The following is a 19,796-nucleotide window of genomic DNA, read 5'->3' on the forward strand; positions in this document are numbered from 1 at the left end:
CCTCAGTTCTTCACCATCCTGACGTATCTCAACAGTTCTCTCTAGAGGTTGACGCTTCTTCCTTTGGTGCGGGAGCACTTCTGTTTCAGAAAAACTCCAAGGGTAATGCAGTAATTTGTGGCTACTACTCAAAACTATTCTCTCCAGCAGAGCACAATTACTCCATTGGGGATCGGGAGTTACTAGCCGTCAAGATGGCCTTGGAGGAATGGAGACATTCGCTGGAGGGCGCCATACATTTTTGCGGACCACGAGAATCTCCCCTCCAGTCTGCTCAATGAATGAATCCTAGTCAAGGCAGATGGTCGTGCTCAGTTCTTGCTCTACTTCCGTCAGACAAAAATGGATGAGGGCCGATGCTCTATCTCGGTTGTTTGACACGGATGACTTTGAGGATACTCCCTAATATATTATAGATCCTTCTAGGATTATTGCCGTGAACCCTCTACAAATTAGAGACATTCCCCCAGGGAAGACTTTTGCTCCTCTTGCAGACAGGAAAAAGATTCTTTGCTGGGGAGACCGTTGCAAACTCGAGACTTTATTGATCGTCAATACTGGTGGCCCACGCTGCCTATGAATGTTGTGGACTTTGTTTCCTCCTGTAAAAAAAGGTGCCTTGAATAAAACTGCTCCCTCCAGACCTGCTGGTCTGCTCCAACACCTGCCGGTTCCTGATGCCCCCTGGCAGCATATAGCAATGGACTTCATTACAGACCTTACTGGAAGCACTAATGTCTAGGTAGTGGTTGATCGTTTCTCTAAAATGGCACATTTCGTTCCTTTAACTAGTCTTCCTTCTGCTCCTCGTGTGGCAAATCTGTTCATTCAGCATAGCTTTCATCTGCACGGCCTACCCCTGCATATTGTGTCTGACCGGGGTCTACAGTTCACGTTCTAGTTCAGGAGTGCTCTGTGTAAACTGCTTGATGTGAAGCTGGATTTTTCTTATGCCTATCACCCTCAGTCTAATGGTCACGTGGAGAGGACTAATCAAATACTGGAGAATTATCTTCTCCATTCTACATTGTGTACAGTCAGTATCCACGAGTTCCTCTCCCTGTGCCAGCCATGACTCGAGTACCATCCGTCAATTCTTAATTTGGCATCAAACCAAGTTTGCGATTCTTCTGGCTGTCGATTGCATGAAAAGGTATGCTAATAGAAAAAGAACAGTTCCTCCTCAGTTTTCTCCTGTAGTCAAGGTCGGGCTATCCTCTAAAAACATCCGTCTCAAGACCCTTTTTCACAAGTTTGCTCCCAGGTTTCTCGGTCCTTTCAAGATCCTGCAACAAATAAACCCTGTATCCTTTAAGCTTCGGCTGCCACCTACTCTCTGAATTCCCAACTCGTTTCATGTGTCCCTCCTAAAGCCTGTGGTTTTGAACCGCTACAGTAAATCTTCTGGTTCTGCAGTTGCTCCCAGTGGTTCTTCTGACTTCTTTGAGGTGAATGAAATTCTGGACTACAGGAGGGTAGGAGGAAGGACTTTTTATCTGGTGGACTGGAAAGGGTTTGGTCCTGAAAAGAGGTCATGGGAGCCAGAGGAGTACATCAATGCCCCAACTCTCATCAAAAGGTTCCTCCTACGCTCCAGACCTAAGAAGAGGGGGCATAGGAAGGGGGTACTGTTTTGTCTGCGGTTGCTGACCGCTGGTATACTGTACTCACTGGCACAGAAAGCTTGCGGCTGCACTGTCCTTTTGTTGCTTCTAGGGTGCGTGCACGCGCCCGTCCCCGGCCAGTGCGTGCACCTGTATATAGTTTCCTACCCAATCGCCTGATCACCCTGGACATTAAAATGGACTCTGTCCTCTCCCGCCTTGCCTGATCATGTTGTTGTTGTCTTCCCATGTTAGTTTAACCCCTATCCGCACGAGTAAGTAACTATACGTTGTCGCGGGAGGTTACGCGGGAGTTGTTTCCGGTGCACTCTTGCCGGCCAGCGGTCCTTTGTCACTGATTTCGGCGAATTAACCCCTTAAATGCGGCGATCGGTTGCAATCGCTGTATTTTAGGGGTTTCTAGCATATCGGCTGACCCCGGTCCGAAACCGCGGGGTTTGCCGATAGTTAGCATAGCAAACGGAAGCCAAACAATGGCCTCCGTGTCTGCCATGGACGGAAGCCCATCAGGACCAACCTCTGGCTGATCCTGATAGGCTTCCTGTCAGAGTGACAGGAAGTCACTGTGTCATTCCCGATGCACACCACTGTCGGCGACAAGGTGTGCATCGGGAACTGGGAGGTCAGCTGTCCCCGACAGCTGACACACCAGTGTTGACTATCAGCAGCTCATCGCCGCTGATTTCAGCAATTAACCAGTTAAATACGGCGCTTGATTGCGATCATTTAGGGGGTTTGTAGCACATCAGCAGCCCCCATGCAATTGTGGGGGTTGCTGATGCTTTTGATGGCATCCGGAGGCCAGGCAACGGTCTCCGGGTCTGCCGTGTATGGAAGCTTATGAGGACCAGCCTCTGGCTGGTCCTCGTAGACTTACTGTCAGAGTGACTGTGAGGTCACACTGACAGTTGGAATACGTTACACTACCTAGGTAGTGTAATGTATTCTAGCAGCGATCAGAGCTGCAGGTAAAAAAAAATAAAGTGTAAAAAGTAAAAATAAAAAGTTAATAAAAATGTTTTATAAAAGTGTAAAAATAAAAGTTTTTGTTTTCCTATAATAAGTCATTTATTATGGGAAAAAAAATTAAACCGTTAAAACAAGTACACATATTTGGTATCACCGCGTTCGTAACGACCCAAACTATGAAACTATAATGTTATTTTTTCTGCACGGTGAACGCCGCTTACAAAATAAATGGAAAACTATGTCACCATCGCTATTTTTTGGTCACCACCCCTCCCAAGATATAGAATAAAAAGTGATCAAAAAGACGCATTTACCCCAAAATAGTACAGCTTTTTTGACGAAAAAATAAAAAAGTTACGGCTCAGAATATGGTGTCTCAGAAAATAAATTATTTGATAGAAACGTAATTTTATTGTGCAAACGCTGCAAAACGTAAATAAATGTATATACATATGGCCGTAATCAAACCGACCCGCAGAATAAAGTAATTTATTGCGCACGGTGAACGCTGTAAGAAATAAAGAATTTAAAACGCCAAAATCGCTGTTTTTTGGTCACCTTAGCTCTAAAAAAGATGTAATAACAAGTGATCAGGAAGATGTATGTAGCATAAAATTGTACCAATAAAATCTACAGCTCGTCCCACCAAAAATAAGCCCTCACAGCACTCAATCGACCAAAAATTAAAAAAGTTCTGGATGTCAGAATGTGATGATAGAAAACAATTAATTTTTTTTAACAAATAGTCTTTTCTTTGTAAAAGTAGTAAAATATAATAAAAACTATATAAATTTGGTATCACCCTAATCGTATTGAGACGCAGAATAAAACTAAAGTTGTCGTTTTTACCGCACGATGAAAGACTTAAAAACAAAACCCCAAAAAGAATGGAGGAATCACAGTTTTTTTCCAATTTCAGCCCGCAAATAATTTTTTTTCAGTTTCCCAGTACATTTTATGGTACTTTAAATGGTTTTAATAGAAACTACAACTCTTCCCTCAAAAAATAAGCCCTCACACCGCTCTATTGACGGAAAAATATAAAAATTATGGCTCTTGGAAGGCGGGGAGTGAAAAACGAAAATAAAAGAAAGCAAAAAAGGATCAGTCCTGAGAGGGTTAATTAATTTCTAATAAAAAAACATTTATGACCACATGTGGGGTATTGCCGTACTCGGGAGAAATTGCTTTACTATTTGTTGGGGTGCTTTTCCTCTTTTATCCCTTGTGAAAATTACAAAATTCAACATTTTAGTGGACAAAAATGTTGATATTCATTTTCAGAGCCTAATTCCACTTAATTCTACAAAAAACCTGTGTGGTCAAAATGCTCACTATACCCCTAGAAAAATTCCTTGAGGGGTGTAGTTTCCAAAATATGGTCACTTTTGGGGGATTTACACTATTTTGGTCCCTCCGGGGTTTGCAAACCCGACATGGCACTGAAAACCAGTCCAGCAAAATCTGCGCTCCAAAATCCAAAAGGCGCTCCTTCACTTCTGAGCCCTGCAGTGGGACCAAACAGCAGTTTATTACCACATATGGGGTATTGCCATAATCGGGAACAATTGCTTTAAAAATGTTGGGGTGCTTTTTGTCCTTTTATTCCTTGTAAAAATTTAAAAAATCAATGTTTCCACAGAAAGAAAGGTGATTTTCATCTTCACAGACTAATTCCACTAAATTCTGCAAAAAAACTGTGGGGTCAAAATGCTAGGGGTGTAGTTTCCAAAATGGGGTCACTTTTGGGGGGGTTCGACTGTTTAGGTACCACAAGACCTCTTCAAACCTGACATGGTGCCTAAACTATATTCCTAAAAAAAGGAGGCCCCAAAATCCACTAGGTGCTCCTTTGCTTCTGAGGCCGGTGCTTCAGTCCATTAGGATACTAGGGCCACATGTTGGATATTTCTAAAAACTGCAGAATCTGGGCAATAAATATTGAGTTGCGTTTCTCTGGTAAAACCTTCTGTGTTACCGTTTTTTTTTTATTACAAATGAATTTCGGCACTAAAAATTAAATTTGTAAATTTCACCTCTACTTTGCCTTAATTCCGGTGAAAGGCCTAAAGGGTTAAAATACTTTCTGAAGGTGGTTTTGAATACTTTGAGGGGTGCAGTTTTCAAAATGGGGTGATTTATGGGGACTTTCTAATATAGAAGGCCCTCAAAGCCACTTCAGAACTGAACTGGTCCCTGAAAAAATAGCCTTTTGAAACTTTCTTGAAAATATGAGAAATTGCTGCTAAAGTTCTAAGCCTTGTAACGTCCTAGAAAAATAAAAGGACGTGAAAAAAACGATGCAAACATAAAGTAGACATATGGGGGATGTTAACTAGTAACTATTTTGTGTGGTATTACTATCTGTTTTACAAGAAAATACATTTAAATGTAGAAAAATGCTAATTTACAAATTTTCGTTAAAGTTTGACTTTTTTACAAATAAATATTGAATTTATCGACCAAATTTTTTCACTAACATAAAGTACAATATGTCACGAGAAAACACTCTCAGAATCGCTTGGATAGGTAAAAGAATTCCGGAGTTATTACTACATAAAGGGACACATGTCAGATTTGAAAAAATCATCTGTGTCCACGAGGCCAAAACAGGCTATGTCCTGAAGGGGTTAAGCAAATGGTCCCTAAGTTGTATCCTGTTCCCAGTGTTCCTGTATTCTGTAACTGTGAAGTCTAGTGTTAGTCGTGTTTGTTCCATCTGCCACGCCAAGCGTCATCTGCCACGCCAAGCATCATCTGTGCCAAAGCGTCTGCTACGTCTCGTGTCTGTCTGAACTCTCATACAGGTACTCTTGTGCTAAGACTTTCCACTGACTGTTGTTTGGCCAGCTACCACTCCGATACGGTAGAGCGGACTAGTAGGTCCACATACCCCAGAATCGTGACCGTATTACGGTGTGGGTACATAATAATACAAGTTTCGACAATGAAACAATTTTCTTAGGGCATGACTATCATCGGAGTAGTAGGGAGGTCACATTCTCTCTGCTTGGTGCAGTTTTGAATGTAAACTATCTAGCTAAAAGTACTTGGACACCTGACCTATATGAGCTTGTTAGACATCACATTCCTAAACAATGGTTCTTAATATAATGTTGGCTCCCCTTTTGAGACTTTAAGGGTATGTTCACACGGATTGTTTTCAGCCGTTTTTGGGCCGTAAACGTCCCAAAAAACGGCTGAAAAATCGGAAGCAGAACGCCTCCAAACATCTGCCCATAGATTTCAATGGGAAAAACTGCGTTCTGTTCCGACGGCGTAAAAAAACGGCCGCGAAAAAGAAGTGCATGTCACATCTTCAGCCGTTTTTGGAGCCGTTTTTCATAGACTCTAGAAAAACAGCTCCAAAAACGGCCGTAAAAAACGCAGCGAATATCGCGAGTGGCTTAAAAAACATCTGAAAATCAGGAGCTGTTTTCCCTTGAAATACCCTAACAGCCTCCACTCTTCTGTGAAAGTTAATCAATAAATTATATGTACTCCAAAATGGTGTCATTAAAAAACAATTACAACTTGTCCAGCTAAAAACAAGTTCTCATAGAACTATGTTGACGGAAAAAGAAAAAAAAAGTTATAGCTCTTTGAATGCGATGATGGAAATAGAAAAAAAATCGCTTGGTCATTAACCCCTTGATGCACCATGACATGCTGGTAGGTCATGGTACAGGGGGAGAAGCATAGAGTTGGATCACGCGCTGACTCCGCTCCATACGCTGCGTGTGTCAACTGTGTATTACAACTTACACCCTGGACTAACGGCCAGGAACATTGTTCGTGCGGCATGTAAGACGTTAGAAGGGGTGGCCCGTCAGCCCCCCACGAAGCAATTAGAGAGGTTGGCCCCCTAATGAAGGCACCCAGGTCTGCCTTCACTCTGCTTCTGTTAAGCCCTGCCCCTGCTTCTGGGTGTATAACAGAAGCCTGTAAAAATGACTAAACTGCAATGCATTAGTATTGCAGTGTATTGAACCAGCGATCTGTCGATCCCTGCTTCAAGTCCCCTAGGGGAATTAATAAATGTTAAAAAAAAGTTAAACATAGTTTTCAGTAGTGAAAAAAATAAAATTAAAAATTGGTATTGCCACATCCGTAAAAATATAACATTTGTTAACTCGCGCGATGAACGCCATCAAAAATAAACAAATAAAACTGCAGAATTCCTGTTTTTTGCTGAACTTAGTTCTAAAAAAAATTCATAAAAAGTGATCAAAAAGTAGTATGTACCAAGAAATTGTACCAATAAAAACTAAAGCTCGTCCTGCAAAAAAAACGAAATAAATTTTGTACCGTAATCATATTGACAAGCAGAATAAAGTTAATTTGATTTTATCGCACGTGAAAGATGTAAAAACAGAACCCAAAAGAAAATGGAGAATCTGGTTTTTCCAACTCTTTCTGCAAAAAAACAGACTTCAAATCACTCCAATGACGGAAAAATCAAAACGTTATGACTATTCAAATGCGGGGAGTAAAAACCAGAAAAACAAAAAATGACTTGGACTTTAACCCCTTACCTCTTTAGCCACTTTTGACCTTCCTGACCGAGCCTCATTTTTCAAATCTAACATGTGTCACTTTATGTGGTAATAACTCCGGAATGCTTTCACCTATCCAAGCGATTCTGAGATTGTTTTCTCGTGACACATTGGACTTTAAGTTACTGGCAAAATTTGCTCGATATGTTCAATATTTAATTGTGAAAAACACCAAAATTTAGCGAAAAATTAGCATTTTTCTCAATTTAAATGTATCTGCTTGTAAGACAGGCTGTTATACCACACAAAATTGTTGCTAATTAACATCCCCCATATGTCTACTTTAGATTGGCATTGTTTTTTGAACATCCTTTTATTTTTCTATGACATCACAAGGCTTAGAACTTTAGCAGCAATTTCTCACATTTTCAAGAAAATTTCAAAAGGCCATTTTTACAGGGGCCAGTTCAGTTGTGAAATGGCTTTGAGGGCCTTATATATTAGAAACCCCCAAAAAGTCACCCCATTTTAAAAACTTCACCCCTCAAAGTATTCAAAACAGCATTTAGAAAATGTCTTAACCCTTTACACATTTCACAGGAATTAAAGCAAAGTAGAGGTGAAATTTACAAATTTCATATTTTTTTTCAGAAATAAATTTTTAATACAATTTTTTTTATAACACAGAAGGTTTTACCAGAGAAATGCAACTCAATATTTGTTGCCCAGTTTCTGCAGTTTTAGGAAATATCCCACATGTGGCCGTAGCGTGCTACTGGACTGAAGCACCGGCCTCAGAAGCAAAGGAACACCTAGTGGATTTTGGGGCCTTATTTTTGTTAGAATAAATTTCAGGCACCATGTCAGGTTTGAAGGGCTCTTGCGGTGCCAAAACAGTCAAAATCCCCCAAAAGTGACCCCATCTGGGAAACTAAACACCTCAAGGAAATTATCTAGGGGTACAGTGAGCATTTTGACCGCACAGGTTTTTTACAGAAATTATTGTAAGTAGGCCGTGAAAATTAAAATCGACATTTTTTCAAAGAAAATGTAGGTTTAGCTAATTTTTTCTCATTTCCACAAAGACTGTACCGCCACATTATAAACGGAAACACCAGCAATACTCAAACAAATCAGTCAGGGGGTATAATCATGGAGTAAAAAAAAACAATAAAATGATCCATAGATGTGTGTTACGCTGTGCTCAATCCTTTCTGCACAGGCTGGTGTCGCACTGATATATGGTGTCCTTTATTTTCCCCCACTCCGCGCCTTTGCAGTTTGGGGAATTTTGCTGAGAAGTGTTGTCCTGGTATAATACGGGCACTGGCGCTTCCAGCGGATATGTTTGGGCCCTCCCTTTCCTGGTTCCCTAATTTTAGGTAGTTGATAAATCGCCTCTTCAAACAGAAGAAATGTTCCCCTCGGGCACAACTGCATATTTTTTATTTCCTGACTTATTGGAGCCATAACTAATTTTATTTTTTCATAGATGTAGTGGTATGAGGGCTGTTTTTTGCGGGACGAGCTGTAGTTATTATTGGTACCATTTTGGGGTACATGTGACTTTATGATTACCTTTTACCCTATTTTTTGGGAGGCCAGGTAAACCAAAAAAACGCAATTCTGGCATAGTTTTATTTAGTTTTTTTTATACAGCGTTCACCATGCGTTATAAATTACATGTTAACTTTATTCTGCGGGTCCGTACGATTCCGGCGATACCTATTTTATAGGACTATTTTATGTTTTACAACTTTTTGCACAATAAAACTACTTTTGTCAAAAGAATCTATTTTTTCTGTCGCCAAGTTGTGAGAACCATAACTTTTTATTTTTTTTGTCGACGGAGTTGTATGAGGACTTGTTTTTTGCGAGACAAGCTATAGTTTTTATAGCTACCATTTTTGGAATACGTGCGACTTTTTGATCACTTTTTATTCCTATATTTATAGAGCAAAGTGACCAAAAAACAGAAACTCTGGTATAGTTTTTTACGTTTTTTTTTTACGCTGTTCACCACGTGCAATAAATAATATAATATTTTGATACCTCAGGTCGTTACGGTCGCGGCGATACCAAATACGTATGGTTTATTATTTTTTTCAAACTTTTATTTTTTTCACTTTTTTTTACACTTTTTTTATACTTTTTTTTACACTTTTTCTCAAGTCCCACTAGGGGACTTGAAGGTCCAGCTGTCAGATTAATTTTTTTCTAATACATTGCACTTCCTACTTAATGCAATGTATTAGATGTGTCAGTTATTCACTGACAGCAAGACGATTAGGCTTCGCCTCCCGGCGGATCCTAATCGGCTTCCGTAATGGCAGAGCAGGAGACCATTGTGTCTCCTGTTGCCATAGCTGCAGTCGCCAGTCCCGATTGCCTGTCAGGGCTGGCGATCTGCTAGTAACCGCTACGATGCAGCAATCGCTTTCGATTGCTGCATCGAAGGGGTTAATGGCAGGGATCGGAGCTAGCTCCAGTTCCTGCCGTTACAGGTGGATGTCAGCTGTAACATACAGCTGACTTCCACCGCTGATGACGCCGGATCAGCTCCTGAGCCGGCGCCATCTTGCCGGCAGCTACGGAAGCAGAACAGGCTCCGCCGCCGGGCGGATCTTGACCGGTTTCCGTGCTAGGCAGACCGGGAGGCCAGTATTAGGCCTCCGGTTGCCATTGCAGCCACTGGAACCCCTGCAATTTCATTGCTGGGGTTCTGATGAGCTGCAAACACCTTAAATGCAGCGATCGCGTTTGAGCGCTGCACTTAAGGGGTTAATGGCGGGGATCTAAGCTAATTTCGGTCCCCGCCATTACAGCCGGATGTCAGCTGTAAGATACAGCTGAGATCCGGTGATGATGGCAACGGCTCAGCTTCTGAGCCGGTCCCAAACATTCGGCGTATGGGTACGGCAAGATGCGGGAAGTCAATGCTTTCCATGGCGTACCCATACGGCAAGTGTTGGGAAGGGGTTAAGACGTTAAAGAGGCTCTGTCAGCACATTATAAGTGCCCTATCTCCTACATAAGGAGATCGGCGCTATAATGTAGGTGACGGCAGTGCTTTTTATTTTAAAAAACGATCTATTTTTACCACTTTATTAGCAATTTTAGATTTATGCTAATGAGTTGCTTAATGCCCAAGTGGGCGTATTTTTACTTTAGACCAAGTGGGCGTTTTACAGGGGAGTGTATGACGCTGACCAATCAGCCTCATGCACTCCTCTCCATTCTAACACATTAACAATACTGAAGTGTTTAGACAGTGAATAGACATTCCACGGGATGTCTATTCACAATCCCTGCCCTTTGTTACTGTTTCTATGGTAGTTACAGCAGAGGAAGCGTGATCTCGTTGTAACCTGTCAATTACAGCGAGATCTCGCGAGATCACGTTTCCTCTGCTGTAACTACTGAGGCTACATGAGTGGGTGAGATTTCGATGTGTTTACTGGTGCATTACATACTGCTACGCAGCTCCCCTACAGGTTCTAGCAGGCAGCCTTAGTTACCAGGCAGTCTTGCAGGCAGCCTTAGTTACCAGGCAGTCTTGCAGTTGATCAAAATGTGTACTAAGACTATCATATTCATTTTTTGAAAAATTATGCTTAGTAGTAAGGGTGGATTCACATGCTGAACATTTTGTTGTAGGAATCAGTTCCATTCATCTCAGGCTGGGTTCACACGAGCATGTTACGTCCGTAAAGGACGGAATGTATTTCGGCCACAAGTCCCGGACTGAACATACTGCAGGGAGCCGGGCTCCTAGCATTATAGTTTGTACGATGCAGAGTCCCTGCCTCTCCGTGGAACTACTGTCCCGTACTGAAAACATGATTACAGTACGGGACAGTTGTCCCGCAGCGAGGCAGGGACTCCTAGCGTCGTACATAACTATGATGCTAGGAGCCCGGCTCCCTGCAGTGTGTTCGGTCCGGGACTTGCGGCCGAAATACGTTCCGTCCTTTACGGACCGAACATGCTCGTGTGAACCCAGCCTAAAGGTGGTTGTTTTTTTTTAGCAAACAAGTTACATTCAGATGAATGGAAAGGATTATTACACACAGCGTAAATAGTGTAGGTCGCACATAATATCTGTACAGAAATTGGCAGCGTGTACAGTAGCAGCAAAGTAGATGAGATTTAAACAAATCTGATCCACAGGCTGCAGAAAATAGCCTCAGAAAAGACGTGCAGAAATTGACATTCTACCGTTAGATTAACTAGCATTAGTATACATGTACCTCTCTTCCGTCAGAGGAAGAGTAGATCGAAAGATTAACCCCTTAACACCGAAGGACGGATATATCCGTCCTCTGCAGCTGCTATTTTGCGCAGGAGGACGGATATATCCGTCCTGTGATGGCGCGGGTACTGCCACTGTACCCACGCGATCAGCGGCAGGAGCACGGCTGTTATACACAGCCTGGCTCCTGCTGCAACTGCCGGAATCGAAGCGAGCTTAACCCATTAAATGCCGCTGTCAATAGCTACAGCGACATCTAATGTGTTTGACAGAGGGAGGGACCTCCCTCTGTCACCCCATCGGCGCCCACGCAAAGAAATCGCGGGTCGCCGTCGAGTTTTGATGGCAGCCGGGGGCATAACAAAGACCCCCAGGTCTGTCTTCAGCAAATGCCTGTTAGGCCATGCCGGAGGCATGACCTAATAGATTGCCTGTCAGTTTTACACTGACAGGCAATAATGCTTTGGTATACTAAGTATACCAAAGCATTATATATGCGATCAGCAGATCGCATAGTGAAGTCCCCTGGTGGGACAAAAAAAAAATGTAGAGCAGTTACATAAAGTTTGTGAAAAATAATAATTTACAGTCAAAATCAAAAAAACTACTTTTTTTTGCCCAAAAAGTGGTTTTATTTAGTAAAAGTGCCAAAACAAATTACACATACACATATATGGTATCCGCGATCGTAACAACTTGAACAATAACATGAACACATTAATTAAACCGCCGGATGAACGGCGTCCAAAAAAAACGCAAAAAACAACGGCAAAATTCTCCCTTTTCTCCCATTTCCCCCATTAAAAATAAAATAAAAGTTAATCTATAAGTCCTATGTACCCCAAAATAGTACTAATGAAAACTACACCTTGGCCCGCAAAAATCAAGCCCACATATGGCCACATTGACGGAAAAATAAAAAAATTACGCCTCTTGGAATGCGGCGATGCAAAAACAAGTAATTTTTTTCTAAAAGGGTTTTTATTGTGAAAACGTAGGAAAACATATATAACCTTTACATATTTGGTATCCCCGTAATCGTGCTGACCCATAGAATAAAGTTAACATGTTATTTACACTGTATAGTAAACGGCGTAAATTTATAACGTGAAAATCAATGCTGGAATAGCTGCTTATTTTCAATTCTCTCCTAAAATAAAGTTAATAAAGTTAATCCATATATTATAAGCATCTAAAAATGCTACAATTACAAAATACAACTCGTCTCGTAAAAAACAAGCCCTTATACGGCTATGTCGACGGAATAAAAAAAAAGTTACGACTCTTGGAATGCGACCGGGAAAAAACAACTAAAAATAATCCTTGGTCATTAACGCGCAAAATAATCCTGGTCATTAAGGGGTTAAACGGAAAGCAACGGTTCAGTTAGAATTACCATTGATTTCAGTTGCTTTCCGTTTGTCTCCATACGCTAGGTTTCGTTTTTTTTGACAGAAGCAAAAGTGAAGTCTGTAGAACTTTTTTTTCCGTGAAAAAAAACATAAACCTAGCGAATGGAAACAAATGGAAAGCAACTGAAACAAATGAATTACCATTGAAATCAATGGTAATTCTAACATAATTGTTGCTTTCCGTTTAATCTTTCGAACCTCTCTTCCTCTGACAGAAGAAAGGTAAACATATACTAACACTGGTGTGAAAGAAGCCTTAAATATTGAATGTGTCGACCATGTGTTTTTTTTTTTCCTTGATGGAAGATTTGGCAATTAGAAAAGTAGCGCTATTGTAAGTAAACACATCCAGACTTGTAAAAAATGGCTGGTTTACGCAAGTCTGAACCACTTTACACTAATTTTAGAGATTAATCGTTTCCCCCATTATAAAGAATAGGGTGGAAGACGGCATGTCAGAGTAAAAAATATTGAAAAAAAATGCAAAACAAAAATCAGCCAACAACATACTGCAACTTGCAATACACAGATACATATATCAAAATATTTTTTTTATAACAAAGGTTCATGTGCTAATTAAAAGTATTTTGTGGTTTCAAAAAGAGCGTCATGTTTCCCAGTAGTCCTCTGTTTTCTCTAGCCATAGGCTGGGAATAGACAGACTTTTTTATGTAATGAGCGAGTTTATCGGCATCCATAGGAATGCATTGGACTACAACTATTTATCTCGCTACAAAAAATTGCTGTGATAAATTGATGTCTTTAGGAAAGCATTAAGCAGCTTGGAAATCGACTCAAAATCGCTCCATTTCAGAGATTTGCTAGCGATAGTTTTTTTTTTAAGCGCTACATGCTGGGATTTAAGAGCACACACTTGTCAAGAGCGATTTTGAACAGTTTTTGAAGCTACTCAATGAATTCCTATGTTTCATCACATAAATATATCAAATTTTTTTTGTAGTGAGATAATTAGCTTCAGCCGAATGCATAGCAATTTATCACTCACTTCAAAACAAGATTCATGCCCTATCTCCTAAATAATCCAAGGGCGGATTTACACGAACGTGTAATACGTCCGTGCAACGCGCGTGTTTTTCATGCGCGTCGCACGGACCTATGCTAGTCTATGGGGCAGTGCAGACTGTCAGTGATTTTTGCGCAGCGTGAGTCCGCTGCGTAAAACTCACGACAGGTCCTATATTTCTGCGTTTTTCGCGCATCACGCACCCATTGAAGTCAATGGGTGCGTGAAAATCACACGCACCACACAGAAGCACTTCCGTGGGACGCGCGTGATTCGCGCAACAGCAGCCAAAAGTATGTTTGGAAATAGAAAAGCACCACATGCTTTTCTGTTTACAAACATCCAAACAGAGTGTCATAATGATGGCGGCTGCGCGAAAATCACGCATCCGCACATCCTATGTGATGACACACGGAGCTGTTAAGTGCCTTTGCGCACGTAAAACGCGCACGCTCGCGTAAATCCGCCCTAAGGTCCAGTTCACACAGAGCTTTTTTACACGTTTTTTGACCTGTCTGAAAATGCGCCAAAAAAACGCCGAAAATGCCTCCCATTGATTTCAATGGGAGGCGGAGGCGTATTTTTCCCGCGATCAGAAAAAACGGCTCGCGGGAAAAAGAATCGACATGCTCTATCTTCGGGCGTTTACGTCTCTTACCTCCCATGACATCAATGGGAGGCAGAAAAAGCGTATTTCGCAGCGTTTTTTGCCAACGGCGCTCAATGGCCACAAGCGAAAAACGCTGCGAAAATCGGCGTGCAGGCAGAGCAAAATCTGCTTCAAAATTCCAAACTGAATTTTGAGGCCTATTTTCTATATGCCAGTACACTAGCCTGTTACTGATTGTACACAGGCAGTTGTTAGGGCATACCTCAGTATGCCCTAACAACAGGAAATATGTTCAGACAGCCCTGGGGTCCTTCACTGGACCCTGGGCTGTCTGGCCATACGAGTTGTGGGCTTTGATCGCGTCACAGTTATTTTCTGTGACGCGATCAATGTGCAGTCCCCTCTCCTTGAACGCCGCGATCAGCTGTCATCGCGGCGTTCAAAGGGTTAACAGCGAAGAGAAGATGTTTCTCTTCTCTCCGCTGTCAGAGCGGGGCCGTGGCTGTGTATTACAGCCATTGCCCCGCTCTCGATCGCGCGCACAGACGCGCGCAGGGACGGCTGTCACACAGGACGAGTATGCTCGTCCTAATGCGCGAAGTGCTCGCCGTTTAGGACGAGCATACTCGTCCTGTGTCGGCAACCAGTTAAGCCTTATTAAGGCGAACTTTGAAATCTTTTTAATGGTCGTCACGCGGCTGTATGTATTTCTATGGGGCTATTCACACGGTCGTTGTTTAAACAAACCATGTGATCTGACGTTTTCACGGATCCCTCAATAGACTCAAGTCAAGTGAAAACGGATTAGGCACTGGTTCAAATCGGCCATGAAAATGGCAGTTTTAAACGGCCAATTTGAGACATGTTCGTCTGAATAAAGCTTTAGCTTTTTTTCTGAACATGGAAAACCCCTTCAATAGGTAAGCAGTACTTAACCAGAATAAGTCTGGTCTTCTTCCCAGTATTCTACGAACAATTCATGTGAATGCTAAATATTTTATGTTGAAAACGAGATTGGATCCCATCAGAAGAAAGCAGGGAAGCCTTACTCAAATGAAAGATTTGTTAAAGTCTTCCCTGTTTTTCCCTGAAAGGATCGGATCACCTTTTTGGAAGAAACTATTCAGCGTTCACATGTTCCATTCTTTCGGATGTGTGAATGAGGCCTACGGATTTTAACGAGACTGCTTCCATCTACTGACTGTAAGCAGAGATCTTTAAAATGGTGAGGAATTTAAACAGCGTATATTATAAAGTTGCTGTACACAACAACCAATACATTTTATTTACATAAAACTTGAAATAACAATTAAACGTGGAACTTTACTTTAAACTGGAAGTGTAAGGATAATATGCTGCACTTTTTATGGGCAGCATATTATACTTCCAGTTTTCCAGTATACCTGTCACCTATTTATAAGCTTGTATACAGCAGCTGCGGTTGTACCGAGTATAATTATGCCCCCCCCCCCTAGAATATGCAGTTCATTTTTGTGCACCGTTGCTTAGCATTTTAAAGTCTGCCCCTTGTCAAACAAGGCGCAAAATCTTTAGTTAAAATTCTGGCGCATTTTTAATAGTAAATTTGCTCCTAAAATAATAACATTTAATGTTATATTGAGGTGTATGAGAGCCCAAAGCCATAAGTGGTCCACAGTAGTAACTGCCACTGAAAAAAGGTAGAGGAGCCACATGTAGAGTGCCTCTAGAGCTACATATGATTCATGAGTCCATTTTTTGGGAACTAAGTTTAGGGATGCATAGCAAGTAAAAAGAAAAGAAAATATCCTAATTTTTAGGCCATGTTCAGTATTTGCCTTTGGCAATGTGTATATTTTAAAGAGTTTGCAGCAGAAATCCGAGAATCCACACCTAAATATTCATCAAATCATGAAAAGCGTGAACAAAGTCTTATAGGGGTTTTCCAGCCACTAAAAATTGATGGCCTATCCTCAGGATAGGCCATCAATAGCTGATGGGTTGGGGTTTGACTTTCGGGGCCTGCTGATGAGCTGTTTTGAAGGGGTCCTACAAGTGCTGCTTCCTCTTCATTTCTTCTTGCTCACTGTGTATTGTCAACACACACATTTAGCGGTGATTCTCAGGTATTGCAGCCTTTTCTCCCATTGAAGAAGAACTGTAGGGGAAGCAGCACTCGTACGAGCACTGCGGCCCCTTCAGGACAGCTGATCAGCGGGGGTCCCGAAAGTCGGACCCTGACAAATCAGCTATTGATTGTTGTATGCTTTGTTACACTCTTGGTTAATTTTGCTTTTATCTTTTAGGCTTTCATAGAGACTATGCATTGGAGTAAGGCACCTGTAAATGAAGCTTTAATATATGCCAAGGTGAGAAATATACCCTGAAACACTATAATTATACTTCATTTAAAAAATTCTAAAAATCTCTGCTTATCCCATTTTTTTCTTTGATTTATATTTTCAGCAAGTAAATTAGGAAATAATCTGATTATTATGTCTATTGGATGTAAGTCAATTATTGTAGATATTTATTTTAAATATGTTAAATATAATTTCCTCAACAAAGTGGGTAATTGCTTGGAATGGGATCTCTCATCACTGTTACCCAAAAATACTCTTAGGCCATGTTCAGACAGGGCGGATACGCTGTGTAAAAGTGCAAAGCCCTGGAACCCGCACAGAATTCTGGCTGAAAAAAATCGCACCAAATTGTGTTGCAGTTTTTTTTGGCAGACTATATGCTTTGGAAAACAGCGGTGAAAAAAAACAAAAACCGTATTCTTTTACTCTGTAGTCATGGCGATGCATCTCTCTGTTGTCCGTGCAGCCCGGCCTACTGAGATGAAGTTTCATACCATGTGATTGGCTGCAGCAGTCACATGGAATGAAATGTCATCCCAGGAGGTCGGCCTGGACGAAAAAGTATAGAGATCTGAATAAGTATAAGCTTTTTTTTTTTTTTTCTGAGTTGAGATTTTTGCAACGGAATCGCAGCTTTTCCACAGTAAAATTACCTCCCCATTGAATTCAATGGGGAAAACCTGCAACGGAAAAGCAGCGACTCCAAAGTATAATTTGACATTCTGCAGAATAAAAGAACCGCACCGCAATTTATGAACGTTTTTTTGGCAGATTTTTTTATGCAGCGTGTGCATGAGGTTTGTTCAAATCTCATTCACTCTGCTCCTACTGTATTTCACTGCGGATTTTCCACAATTAAATCCGTTGCGGAAAATCCACAGTGTTTACGCTTCGTGTGGACAAACCCTTAGAGTGTTCCCTGCATAATTATATTGCCTATTTTAACATTCATGAGATTCAAGTCATTTATGGGTCAGGGCAGATTCTAGCTTTTTTGACAACTGAGGCGAAAACTTAAATGGCGCCCCCCTTTGAATTTCAGGAAACTTTAGTGTGCACATACACATATGTGGTTTCACACTGTGCTGAGGTATGTGGGGTTTTGTTTTTTTTTGCATCTGTTTTAGGGTGGGATAAAACTGTATACCAGTGGAGCATTTGTAACTTTTGTGTCCATTTAGTGTATGTACACATGGATCAGATTTGCTGCAGAAAATTCTGCAGAAAAGCCAACCCAGAATTCTCAGGGAAATCTGCAAGAAAATCTGCACCAAATCGGGCTGTGAAAACCAGCTGAGAAAAAAAAAAAAGACTATACTCGCCTTCCTGGTGCTCCGGTGGCAACATGTCACTGGTCCTCTGGATGGTCTCTGTACAGCTGGCATCCTCTGACGACATCTCGTTCAATGTGTTACTTCAGCCTGTGATTGGCTGCAGCGGACAAATGTGATGAAACGTCATCAGAACATGCCAGCTGTACAGAGACCATCAGGGTAACCAAGGATGCATTGCCACAAAAGCGCCAGGGGAGGTGAGTATAGTCTTTTTATTTTAAACTATAATAAAATACTGGGTTATTTTTTGGGGGACTTGGCATTTGTTGCAGATTTTGACATCCCCATTGAACTCAATGGGGAAAATCTGCAACAAATGCACAACCATTAAGCAGCAGAAATTGACATACTGCAAATTTATAAATTCGCGCCACAGGTAAATTACCGTGCGATTTGCTTAAAAAGGCCCTGTGACAGGGCTGAAATTTTGCATAGAAATGGGTGAATGAATCACTTATATTAACTGAAATTTGTGTGTGCTGAGATAGATAGATAATAGATAGATATGATATAGATAAAAATAAATAAAAAGATTCATACGAGCATGTTCGGTGCATAAAGGACGGAACGTATTTTGGCCGCAAGTCCCAGACCGAACACACTTCAGGGAGCCGGGCTCCTAGCATCATAGTTATGTATGACGCTAGGAGTCCCTGCCTCTCTGTGGAACTACTGTCCCCTACTGAAAACATACAGTATGGGACAGTTGTCCCGCAGCGAGACAGTGACTCCTAGCGTCGTACATAACTATGATGCTAGGAGCCCGGCTCCCTGCAGTGTGTTCGGTCCGGGACTCGCGGCCGAAATACGTTCCGTCCTTTACGGACCGAACATGCTCGAGTGAATCCAGCCTTAAAGTTACAGTCCTGGCTATAAATAGGTCATGAAAGAGATCTCCGTATTGACCTTTGATATATTTATTCATCGTTATTAGGTAATATCTCAGCATTCTTTTTTCTAACCTAAATAATCCTAATTTTGAGCATCTTTCTGGGTACTGTAGTCCACTTATTCCATTTATTATTTTAGTTGCCCGCTTTTGAGCACGCTTAAGCTGTACTATGTCTTTCTTGTGCACTGGTGGCCAAAACTGCGTGGCCCTACTTGAGATTTAGAAAGTCGTAGAACTATGTTCTCGTCATGTGCATCTATGCCCCTTTTGATGCATCCCATGATCTTGTCTGCCTGGGCAGCAGCTGCCTGAAACTTTTTGGTCTATTAGGTTTATTGTCAGCTAAAATTCCGAAGTCCTTTTCTATGTCAGTTTTACCCAGTATTTTACCATTTAGTATGTGTGTAATGGTGACATGCATTTTCCCTCCCCAAGTGCATAACCTTACATTTATCAGTGTTGAACCTCATTTGCCACTTCTCAACCCAAGCCTCCAACTTCTCCAGATGCATTTGTAAAATAATACTGTTCTTTGTGTTAATTACTTTACACAGTTTAAAATAATCTTCAAAAATTGAAATTTTACTGTGCAATCCCTCTATAAGGTCATTAACCCCTTAACGACATGTCACAGCCGTTAAGGGGAAGTATGGAGCGGACTCACGGGCTGAGCGCGCTCTATACTCAGCAGGTGACTGCTGTGTTATACAGCCGACACCTCACTGCAACGGGCTCATTCAAAGATCACTGATTCCGCCATTTTAACACCTTAAAGAGGCTCTGTTACCACATTATAAGTGCCTTATGTTCTACATAATGTGATCGGCGCTGTAATGTAGA

General features: G+C 41.4%; 1 protein-coding gene across 2 annotated transcripts in view; it reads left to right on the forward strand.

The window, feature by feature from the left end:
• The window catches only part of XPNPEP3 (X-prolyl aminopeptidase 3), a 271,495-nt gene that overhangs the window by 172,657 nt on the left and 79,042 nt on the right, over positions 1-19,796 (forward strand). For both annotated transcript variants that reach the window (XM_075833524.1, XM_075833525.1), the window contains exon 5: positions 16,674-16,736. In XM_075833524.1, the coding sequence (XP_075689639.1) occupies positions 16,674-16,736 (63 nt within the window). The remainder of the gene's footprint in view (positions 1-16,673; positions 16,737-19,796) is intronic.

The sequence above is a fragment of the Rhinoderma darwinii genome, chromosome 7 (assembly GCF_050947455.1).
Source record: "Rhinoderma darwinii isolate aRhiDar2 chromosome 7, aRhiDar2.hap1, whole genome shotgun sequence".
In the NCBI taxonomy this organism is placed as follows: domain Eukaryota; kingdom Metazoa; phylum Chordata; class Amphibia; order Anura; family Rhinodermatidae; genus Rhinoderma; species Rhinoderma darwinii.